Raw genomic sequence first — 12,829 nt, forward strand, 5'->3', positions numbered from 1 at the left:
GGTGTAAACAAAGTACGGTGATCGCACGCGGTAACTATTATCCGGTGCACGACATTACATCGAAATAAATTTGATAGAATACGACAATTAAAAGAATGGACAAATGGCCGAATACGACAAAGTATCGAATGAAAATTTGATAGAAAAGAATAAATTGTCGAATATGGTTGAAAATATGAAGAAATATTAAAAAACACTTCAAAAATACATGAATATAAAAAAAAAAACTTTTATAATAAAAATATTTTTTACCAGACCACTTAAATTTAGTGTTCTTTAACCTATAAAGAATGTTTTTTTACAACACAAACAAACTGGTGAATGAAGCAGTATCAGATTGATGCTATGAACTCGAATCTGAAATAATCCACTTTTGTTTTCATTGTTAAAGTCGACATGTTGTTGCAATCGCAACTTTTCGACCCTTTCCGTCAGTCTTCGACTTATTATAGATAATAGCCGAGGATGTTCCGATTGATGTTGTTGGAGTTACTAAATTTTCGTCCCAAATAGAAACGCCTTTTATCTTCATTTAGTAGTAAAGCGCAACATAGTTTAATGAACGGACACTCCACCTGGTACTTTCTAGGTCCCTAACACCGTCTAGTTATAACTTTAAATGGACTAAAAGTGCCGTGTTTGGTTTTTTACTATAAAGCCTAGTGTGAAATGTACTATTAAGAAATTAAAGTAATGACTATCTTATGTCGCACATTTTGTAGGCAATCAATTTTTTTTTTAAATGACTTTGTAAAGTTAACATTTTCTTGTAAAAGATGAAAAAATAATAAAAATATTAAATAAATAAAAAATCGATTAATTAATTAATCAATAAATAATAAAAATCAAATGATTATTGGCCAAATATAAATTTTAACAGCGACATAATTTTTATATTGCCTCATTTGTTTGAAAGGATTTTTGTAAAGATTTTCACGATAACAATTAATAAGAATATTATATCTAAAACACTATAAACTCTAGATTGTTTACCATTAAAACTTGCTTATATGGAAATATTAAAGCAATATCCTAGCTTTTATAAGCAACTGATAACAATACTTCAAGTAATATAACTATGTCTTATAACTGATGAATCTAGGGTTCAATTTATGATAAATAGAGTATTAAACTCGTGTAAGTTCACTACTGAATTTATTGAACTCGTTGAATAAATTAATATTATGCCCGTCAGAGGCTCGCATAATATAATTTTATTCAACTCGTGCAATAAATTCAGTATTGAAATTACACACATTCAATATCCTCTATATAATGAAATTCATGTAAATGATAAAAATCGGGAAACTACATTTTACTCTACATTAAAGAGAAGATTGTTTTCGTTTCCTCTTCAAAAAAAGTTTATACCTACTTCGTTAAATCTCAAATTTTTAACTAATATAAGCCAACCGTTTCCATTCAGATAATAACTTTAAATAAGGCTATTTTTTTATCTCCTTGAGTCAATTTTCTTCTCGCGAGCATTGAGGCCATTTTGTAGGTGTCAAATGTTAAAGAAATGCAAGATATATATGGTTTATCTGATTACTTTTTTGAAAATAATATTGTAGATAGTAAATTATTTCCAAGAATATTTAAACAAAGAGTTATTGATAATTATATAAAAATATGTCATTCATCTGTAGAAAACAATAATGTTATAGAACTTTTAAAAAAATGTTCAGAATTATATTTATACGAAAACTACCACAAATCTTAGATTTAACATCACAAAAATTAGAATATCTGCACATTCACTAAAAACACAAACGGGTAGGTATCCCACAATACAAATCCCTCGGAGTGAAATATTGTTTATGTTGTAATTCTATGGATTTAGAAGACGAGTATCATTAGTTTTATATGCCCATGCTATGTTGTCATATGGAAAACAATATGTGAAACGTAATTTTTTTTATAAAAGACCATCAATGTGCAAATTTATTTAACTGATTTCTTCTTATAATAAAATTATACTTACTAATCTAGCTAAATATTTGAGAGAATCGATTAAAATCAGGAACATTATTGTTAGTACTAACAACTGAATTTTGATATTTTGTTAGGACAAATAGATCAAAACCAACACAAATTAAGATATCAATACATATTTCGCTTTATTAGCTTCGTCTGTTGATACATCTTTTGATATTTTGTTACAAATTTATATTTAAAATTTAATTGATTTGTTGTATCAAATATGTTTATACTCAAACCAAATTGTTTTATAAGTGCCTTATTCGCCTTATCGTTTATCACGAACAATCGAAATATTTCCATAGCCTGAAATCAAACATTAGCACTTTACATATTAGAAAATTATAAACAAACACCTTAGAAATATTCTTAATGTATAAAGTTAAAAGGTTCTAGAAAAAATATTATATTTACCTTCAGAGACACACATCTATCGTTCACAATGATTAAAGCATTAATAAATTCAAGAATACTTCATATTTGCCTGAAAGTGATATACATTAAGCACTTTTTAAATCCTCTATAAAGATAATTATAACAGAGAAAATTCCCAGAATCGATTAATATTTTTCTTTGTACTTGATAAGTAAAAAAGACAACATTGAACATTTATTCTGAAGATAAATTATCCATTAAGATAAAAAAAAACTTAAATCCTGCGTATTAAACAAATATGATTTTATATCATATTAACATGAAAAGATCACCAAATAATATCTTGACTAACTCCCGATAGAAATTATATTGTTTTTTCTTTGTGCTTTTTGTTATTGTTGTTGTTGTTTTATTTCAGATTAACGTAGAGATAAGTCCGTGCAGTTTTAATTAACATCTGTATGATAAATTACGAAAATGTTTAACATGTTTCAGAATGTGTTCTCACAACCTAGAAATTGAATTCGGAAGATATAGTGGTTCACAAATAGACGAACGAATCTGTAAAATGTGTAATACAAAAATGATTGAATCAGAGTTTCACTTTCTATTAACTTGTCCTGCATATGTTGATTTGAGAGCTAAATATTTTGGTAATTGTTCATGGCCCAATGTACAGAAATTTGTTAATATTATGTTTTGTAGTAGTAAATATAAGCTGTATAAAACTACAAAATACATATATGAGGCTTTCCAGTTAAGGGCCAAGCCGTTGTTTCCTTGAGCAAGAAACTTTACATTCATTGCTTAGTACTGGTTGGTTCCAGGAACGGATTCGAGAGTGTTTCGATAAGCTTATAGCTTCCAACACAATCGAACTAAAATAAATTTGTATAAACTAAACTAAGGAAGATATGTCTAGAAACGGAAGATGCTTCTAAAACTTTGAAAATGTACATTTTTTGTTTATATGTCTATATGCTTATCTTGTAAACTATGTATGTTATATGTCTTGGCCATATTCGTCAATTGTATTTGTTAAAATGGCCAATGTTATGTAAAATATGCCGATTTGCCAAATAAAAACTCATTTTAAGCTGGAATGTAAGCGATGTATAACAGCGCGAGATCTGTAAAATGAACATTTAATTATCAATGATTTAATCGCCGATTATTATTTTTTGTTTGATGTTTTTTGCGGATGATGATTCGATCTTGTGCATAAAAGAATACCATTTAAAGGCACGTTTTCGCAATGAGGATATCGACATGCATACGCTATTCAAAAAAACAAAACAAAAAAAAACCCAACAAAAAACAAAAAATAGCCAAAAAAAAACAAAAAAAAAAACAAAAAAACATAGTACTACATTCAGAAACACAAAACCAAAACAAAACAGGCATTTAAAAGCTATTGATAAAATGTTTATATTTTAGAAATCAAAATGACGCCTAGCATCTATGCACCGTCAAACACCCTATACCTCACAGCCATGTTGTACAAATTTAATGGTGTTTCCTTGAAATCTTAATGTAAGAAATATATACACGATACGCGTCATGATAAAATACAAATACGGGACTTCATAAAATATACGAAAAAATTATCCCATTACTATGTCATTGACGGTCAAGTCCATAAAAGCAGATGTTGTTAATGTAATACTAAATAGAACGAAGCAAGGATTTATTAAGATAATCCAAAAATCACTAAAACAACAAAAATGCGACATTTTGTTCATTAATACCAAGTAATCAAACTATAATTTTACAATACTACATAAAACCTCACCGTTGTTCAGACAAGAGTTGAATCGTGATATTTGTTCATATGTGTTTTGTTGGTTTGTTTATCAATTAGAATTTATAGTAAAAGAGAAGTACATGGAAATCGTGCATTGTCTACATCTCAACTACAACAATAATGACTGGAATAATAGCTGACTAACAATGAACTGTATTTAATACGATATATCAAAGTAACCGTCCGGTTTGTATTTTTATAATGTTTCACTTGTTTTGATTTTTATGCTTGTTTCTTGTTGTTTTGTTGTTTTTTCACTTAGATATAGATCGCTTTCTGCTTATAATTAACTTTAAAAAACTGATTTTGATTCTATATGTACATTCTTTGCAAAACAGGCAATTTGTATTTTTATATTTTCTATTTTTGTCTACATATTTATAAAAAAATAAAGATTTATAAATGATTTTTTTCATGATGTGGCACTCTTTATTTTTTATCATGCCATTACATGCATTTCTGTCTGTTGATAAAGTGCATACCTGATAAATTTAGCTTTAACAGTCACAGTCATCTTTATCAGACACCTCATGAATACATACTGAAAAAAATGAATAGCATAATTATACCTCTTTCTAGTTTGAAAATATCAAACTGTTAAACTTTGAATCGAATACAATCTTTAATATTAAAGTTTCTCTTACGTATTAAGATTCCTTCATGGGGGAGGGGGTGGGGTGGTGCTATCCAGCTAACGTACGGAACGTCGATGGTTCTACTCAGGTGCCCGCTCGTGCCCGAAATATTGCATTTAGAGACACATCTATCGTTTTGTGTTATTTACCATATGTTAAATTACTGAAATATATTTTTAGAACATTTTAGGTCCCGCCATGATGTACTTCACGTACAATATGAGCACGAGAAAGTCGTGCATTTCACTAGTTTGTGTGTTATGTGTGATAGTTCTTGTCATCTACATTACATCAGAACGACAATTGATGGCATTTTATGTTGAAGGTATATATTAACTAATTGTTTATTATATATATTAATATCACTTGTATCATAGTTTGGGGACCTTTTTGTTGAAAATGTGTCAGCGTTAAATTGTATACATATACATGCACAGTGCGTTAACTGGAGTGCAGGTATTAGTTACCCGCACTCAAGAGCATGCCCATTGATTGGCTCATTTTTGCTGGGGTTTACTTATAGTGACGGAAGAGAGAAATATCATATTCAGATGCTCGTTCATTGGTTACTTTTTTCCCGAGGTTTCATATTTTGACAACAGGGGACGTGTTTTTTATGTTTAACTACGATACAAAAGAGAAAGAACATCAAAACACTCGGCAATCTGATAATTACTCGGGGGCTACACCCCCTCGTACAAATCACATAGCCTCGTGTTTCGATGCTCTTTCTATTACATAATTATACTAGTATCTGTTTAAATCCGTGGATATTATGATATTTTCCTTGCATAAATCTACCTTAACGAACGACTACGGGTGAATGCATATTCAAGAGAGGTGTGACATTTACTAGCTAGCTATCTTGGGGGATTTCGGTGTCTTTAAATAGAGAAAAACACAATCCCTCAAGAAAGACAAAAAACGACAAAATTGTAAATGTTGCAGGCTCAGTTTAATTGAGCCTGTTTAAGTCATATTTTTGCTTCATTTTCATAAAAGATTCAGACCATACATGTTACAATACATGTTATAATGTATGTTTTCCTATACATACTAGCCAAATAACAAGGGGTAAGCCCCATCCCCGCCATCTTCTTTGGATCAGCGCATGATATATATACAAGATGGTATATTAATGTTTTCTTATATAATAACATAACAGGGGAAATCTCTAAAACTTATTGTGATTTACGTGCCATTTTTGTTTAAAAGCATAAAAATTTACGTTTTTACTTAGGAATCATACGCCGCTTTTCATGAAATAATACTTACATTGAAGATTCCATGATCACTGCCGTTTTAACACATCTGCGGATGTTTCTAAATTAACATTTCACCATGATTACATGTTTAAATGTTGACTACTGTTTAAGCCGGTGCTATGGGTAGGTAATCGTCCATGAGAAGACTCAATATGACCGAGTCTGCAACATTTATTTCGTAGGGATTCTGTTTTCTCTTTTTTATTGCGTATTTGTATTAATGGTTTGTCTCAAATGCCATGTTTACCATGAAATTAGAAGAATTCGGTTTGTCAAAAATGAATAAAAAAATCGGAAACTGTAGAAAAAAAGGAAAAGCGGCTACGTGGAATTTTACAATATAACCCGACAATAATTATTGTCTCTAGGTTCTACAGGCTCAGTTAAACCGAGCCTGCAACATTTTCAATTCTGTTATTTTGGACTTTCTGGGATTCTTATTTTTTCTATTCCACCAATTACAAAAACCTGTCCTTATATATCTAAAGACAAAGACCTGGAAAAAGGATTAACAAAATTACATGAAAATTGCAGATCCGGCTTATAGGTTCAAACACTTTATAGGCTGCGTATTGAAATGTTCTTCTAACACAGCCATAAAAGTTTTTAATATTCAGCATACGTAATAAATAAATACAACAATAAAATTATCTGAAATTATAATTTAGAGTATCCATCACGCATTGATATACTACTCACAAGGTCTAATTGTCACGTTTATTTTTTTACTGTTTTTTTCCTTTCCAGAAAGCAAAATAGGGAGAAATAGCAAAATCCATACTGCCAGGACAGAACCTTTGACGAAAAGTTATTCCAATCAGGATATGGTAAGAGATAACAGACAGAAGGACATAAAAACAACTCCTATTATTACAACATCAGCACGGTCGTCTACCGTTAAATCACATTCATCACACTCGACAACATTGGAACCTCCTTCTAGTTCCATACAATCAGAATCATTGTTAACATCAACTTCTGTGAGTATAGTGAGCTCAACGAGACTTCACAGTTCTCAGAGTTATACTTCTTTGTTAAATTCTACTAGTACTATGACAACTAGCTCAACTAGCAACTCGGAGATACATACCTCAGAAAGTAGTACAGGTAGAATGACATCCACGGGACATATCTCTTCAGAATCACATAGGACGCCGCCTGTTGCTCTTAAAAACGGAAATAAAGTAATTCATAATGAACTAAATGCGTCAGATGATTTTGTACCAGTTCTTATTAAAACCAAAGATACGATAATGAAAATAAAAGCCGATATTAAGGCACCAAAAGGTGTAAATACAAGTAGTGCCAGTTACGAAAGTTATAACAAGGTTCACAGAGCAAGAATTGAACAAATAAAACATGTTTGTAGTGACAAACATTTGTTTGAGAATACAATGTTGAAAGGTCATTCAAAGATTATATTTTATAAGTCAGAAAATTACAATTTCTCTTACTGCAAAGTACCGAAAAGCGGAAGCACGTTCTGGACAAGGGCCTTTGGAATATTGAAACGTGGTTTGAGTTACGGTAATTTCATTTTCAAATTATCAAGGCGAAATGTTCACAACACTATGCTACAATATATGACAGATGTTCAGAATGTTATAAATGAAAAATCTAGAACAATCCTAGTGTCACGTGACCCATATTCACGCTTATTCTCAGCCTATGTAGATAAATCATATCTTCTCTTGATGAAAAGTTTAAATTTTCAGATACGCCACATACAGGAAGATTATGATATAACTAACATTTCTACCTGTCCGACTGATGTTACATTTCAGGAGTTTTTGGACTGGATAATATCTGAAGCAAGACAAGGTAAAACATTAGATCGACATTGGTCACCGGTTTACTCTCTCTGTCGGCCATGCGAAATTAATTCGTTTATTCTTGTAAAGCAGGAATCATTTGCCAAGGATGTTGAGTTTGCATTGCAGCAGGTTGGAGTTGAAAAAGACAAGTTTGATTATATCAATCAAGCGCTCCATGACCATAGGGCTGAATTAAGTCTTCCAGGAATCATTGATACATTGTTTCTTACAGCTAGTAATCTGGTAACTAGAAAATGTCTTGGCTATTTAAAGTTTTCAAAACGTGTTTGGGTATCACTTCAAATTCAAGGGTTTATCGATAAACAAATAGATTTTCCTAATGACAAAATCAACGAAACTATGTTTGCGAATAGTAAAAACCTTACAGAGATTGTTTTACAAACACTGCGAGACTTTCCATTGAGCTCTAGTCAGAGTCAGCATCAGCGATATGAATATCTTTATCAGGCATATCAAACAATTAAACCTGAAACTATAAAAGATATACAAGAACTTTATATACACGACTTTGTACTCTTTGGATATAATACTGAACCACCAACAAAATATTTTGATACCAAATGGTATTATCAATAAAAAAGTATTTCAGACGCCAAGAGTTTTTTGTGTTTATTTTAGATTATATTTACTTGCATGTGCATAAATTGTTTAATATTGATATTCATCACATACTTGTATCATAGTTTGGGGACCTTTCTGTTGAGAAAGTGTCGGAGTTAAATCGTATACAAATACATGCACAGTGCGTTTACTGGAGTTACCTGCACTCCAGAGCATGCCCAATGATTGGCTCATTTTTGCTGGGGTTTACTTATTGTGACGGAAGAGAAAGGAAAAGCGACAGAAATATCATATTCAGATGCTCGTTTATTGGTTACTTTTTCCCGGGATTTCATATTGTGACAACAGGGAACGTGTTTTATGTTTGACTATGATACAAAAGAGAAAGAATATCAAAACACTCGGCAATCAGATTAATACTCGGGGGCTACGCCCCCTCGTACAAATCAAATAGCCTCATGTTTTTATGCTCTTTATATTAATTAAGCCGCTTGTCCGGCTCTGTAGAAAGTGTTGCACGACATTATACAAACACATTTTTTGGCGTGACCATATTTCCGTTATACAGTCATAGGACAAAAACTGGAAACAAAGTGATCCCTCGGAAGCATTAATCACAACAAAATTACAAGAGAATGCAATCATTTATTTGTTTTTCTTTGAATTCCTTATCAGTTACAAATTATTTATCATTTTAGTGATTAGCCTGTCAGTGCTCTGCCTTGTGCCCTGTCCTGTTTTTGTTTGGGGTCCGCCTGGGCTTCTTGCCACTGGTTCTTGTTGCTGGGTCGTGCGGGGTTGCATTCATTGAACGCCTCCTTTCCTTGTTGATCTTGTTTATCATATTTTGTTGAGCCCTTTGTTGTTTTCTCGTCTCCGTAAGTATCTTCCCTTTTGCCCCAAGTTTTTTTTAAAATTTTGACCCTGCCTTCCACGAATCTCGAGTCCCCTTCCCCTGTACCCTTTTACTTTGCGGGCCTATCAATCAATCAATTATATGTTTTCTTTAATTTCCTTGTCGGTTACTATTATTCCTTTTAAGTATCATTTAAGTGATTATACTGTTCGTGCTCTGCCTTGTGCCCTGTCCTGTTTTTGTGATGACTTTATGTCAACATTTATATCAACAGCCGGCAACATTTTCAAATTTTGTCGTTTTGGACTTTCTTTAGAGATTCTATTTCTTTTCTACTTTATATCAAACAGCTCATTTTAATTTTTGTTTTTAAATTATAATTCATTTAGCGCTATTTATATTGTGTCGCTTGTCATGTACTTCCAAACAGGACCAAACCTGTCTAGATCAATCTAACGATAAGTTAAACAACGCTAGCAACTAGATATAACTGGTTTTAATCTGCATAAGCTTTCTTTTATTTCATAGTTTATCCTCTGTCATAAAAAAAAACAAATTAATCTTATTCGCCGTTAATAAGAACACATATTTTCCTTATAACATATAATGCTTGCTGATACCACGTTTTAACTCTTAGAAGTTTCTTAGTATGTTCCTTAAAAAATCAGAAGAATTGATGTGCATGTTTTTTGACATGTTTTGTTTTCCAAATGTCAACGTTTGTTTGGTTGGATTCTCAGTCACACCAATACTGTAATGGTTAAATTGTGACTTGCCAGGAGTAGAAACCCCGACGTCTGGTGTAAGAATACAATGTTCCTGGCGGACTTCGAAACAACAGCAGCTAGGGCAAGTTGTTTGATTTCGGACGCCCCAAGTGTAATGTATCTTTTAATAAAATGAGAAATAGCCGATTGACCCCGTACAAACATTATTGATTACAAACACAAGAATAATAAATAATCCCGTCATAAAAATGCTTGCATTATTCTTTATCCCCCATCGAAATAATTGTCAACGTAGGAAGATTTGCATACTAATCTTATTCGCATTTTCAGGGCATGTTTGTTTGATTGTTTGTTGTTTTTTTTGTAGATACATGCATTTATACATACCAAACTCTATTCCATTTATTGTTTTTCTGTATTTTACTTTAATATCTCATTGTTTTCAAAGACCTATTTGGTAATATGAAACTAAGTATTTGAATCTAAAGTTTTGTTTTTGTGTAACAGGTGCATATGGCATTTTCATTTTTGCACCGGCTTAAGCAGAATTCAACATTTGAACATAAAAAATGGTAAAATCTCAGATAAGAAACATCCCCATATGTAAGACGATCCTATGCAATAAATATCTGGAAACAAAGTGATCCCTCGGAAGCATTAAAATAATCAAAAACAGCAAAATTACATGAAAATTGCAGATTCGGTTTGATTTAGTCTGTTCATGAAGGATAATGTTAAAAGTGCAATATCCCTTACTCCCCCTAGCACCGGTTTGAGCAAGTTTAAGTACCCAGCCATGCTCAGCACAGCTAAGTACAACAACTACATTTTTGATGATCATAAGTTTCATAACCTCTTATTTTGGTTTAAGTGTCAAAATATTTTATATAAAAATTGACGATTTAAGATTTAGTTTATTTTCTGCTTTAAAAATTCTGGAAACAAAGTGATCCCTCGGAAGCATTAATCACAACAAAATTACAAGAGAATTGCAGACTCGGTTTGATTGAGTCTGTACATGAGGGATAATGGATATGTGCAACATCCCTCACGCCCCCTAGCACCGGCTTGAGCGGTACTCAATTCTCAACACTTAATAGTGCTGGCATCAATGATCCCGAAGGACCAGAAAATATTAAAGTTCACATACGACAGCTAGATTGGATTTTTATTTTTTCATGTTTCATAAACATTTAACATTTTTGTTATTATTTAAATATTGTTATATGACATACAGCTGTTGAGAGGAAGACTGTAGTTATTTAGTATACCAAAAAAAAAAGAAGGAAAAAGAAAAAAGTTACCGTCCACGCCCCCTAGCACCGGCTTAAGCAGAATTCAACATTTAAACGCCAAAATGGTGAAATTTTGAATTTAGAAACATCCTATATTTAGATGTAAAATTATACTAAAGTCCGGCCAAGTGGACTTACTTGGTAGAATGAAAATTGCATATGTGTTGCCGGTGCTGGGGGCGTGGACGGTAACTTGCAATTCTAGTACCGTTCATCAACAGGCCCAATCAAACCGTGTCTACAACATTTTCAATTTCGTAGGTTCTGGCGTTCTCTAGTCTCTATTTTAGTTTACAAAGCTTTCATCATTTTAATTTATTTTGTGCTGATTTTTTCTTTTTTTTACAATTTCATCATGAAGGCTACATGTTTCAGTAGAAGTATCATGTAGAGTATATTATCCTCTTTAAAAAGTAAATTCCCTTAAGCGTTGTATTAATTCTATTTCTCCTACTATAATATTTCCTGATGTTATTTGATACTTTTTTGTACTCAAGATTTTATCTTATAACGTGGCACTGTCATTTCTTCTCTGCTATAAAACCCAATCGACATTGAAATGTCGTAAAGTAAATGAGTAAATATTTTAAAAATGATAACAATGTTTGAAATCTGACTTATTAGGGCGATATTTTACGGCCGGAACATAATAAAAAATGAACCTTGTCAAAATCAAATCTTTACTAAGTCTTAAGCAGTAACGTTTAAGTAAGTTTATAACGCTTGTTATTGTCTGTCATTGATAGATTATTTTGATTAGTTTTTTATTTAGAAAATTACATATACCTTTACATAAGCTGAGAACGGTTCACGTCCAAGAAATAAAATCAGTATCTAAAAAACTTAAACTGGTGACTAAATTTAAGAGTAACAATATATAACTTATAAATTTGTGGAAATACAAGAACAAATAATTATTACTGGGCGATATTTACGGCCACAACGTATAGCTAAAACTTTGCTGTGGGAGTAATAAACAATCAACAAATCATAAATAACCGCTGATATTAATATAAATTAACTTATACTCAATGGTTGCGCTAGGTGTCTTTTTGTGTCTTCTACTGTAGGACGGAAATATTGTAGATATTTCAAGATTTGTGATACAAAACCCATAAACATAGTGCAAAACCCATAAACATAGTGCAAAATCATTCCTTTAATATCTTTTTAGTATATATTTTTTTATTCTAATATCTGTTACAAATATATATTTAAAGTTAACAAGTGTATTGTTTTACAAACCATTGTTTTTGTTGTTAACAATCATTCCAACATTCATTTCTGAGAAAACGAAAACATATCTTCATCGAATCATCTGCAAGATATTCACACTTTACACGGGTATATTAATATATGAACCGCGTCACGACAAAACCAACGTAATGCGTTTGCGACCAGCATGCATCCAGACCAGCCTGCGCATTCGCGCAGTCTGATCAGGATCCATGCTGTTCGCTATTAGTTTCTTTACTTGTAGGGGTTTATAAGGGTT

The 12,829-nt window shown here is 31.8% G+C and overlaps 1 protein-coding gene across 1 annotated transcript; it reads left to right on the forward strand.

Moving 5' to 3' along the window:
• The first annotated feature begins 6,810 nt into the window (after nt 1-6,810).
• Nucleotides 6,811-8,474, forward strand: LOC132738875 (uncharacterized). Its single transcript, XM_060726485.1, has one exon. It carries the CDS (start codon nt 6,884-6,886, stop codon nt 8,468-8,470), a length of 1,587 nt encoding a protein of 528 aa, XP_060582468.1. The 5' UTR covers nt 6,811-6,883; the 3' UTR covers nt 8,471-8,474.
• The last annotated feature ends 4,355 nt before the right edge of the window (nt 8,475-12,829 follow it).

Source organism: Ruditapes philippinarum, unplaced genomic scaffold (genome assembly GCF_026571515.1).
Source record: "Ruditapes philippinarum isolate M1 unplaced genomic scaffold, ASM2657151v2 ctg5973_1_1_1_1, whole genome shotgun sequence".
In the NCBI taxonomy this organism is placed as follows: Eukaryota; Metazoa; Mollusca; class Bivalvia; order Venerida; family Veneridae; genus Ruditapes; species Ruditapes philippinarum.

Coding starts and splice junctions, on each gene's coding strand:
- LOC132738875 (XM_060726485.1), top strand. CDS start 6,884: ATGGTAAGAGATAACAGACAGAAGGACATAAAAACAACTCCTATTATT.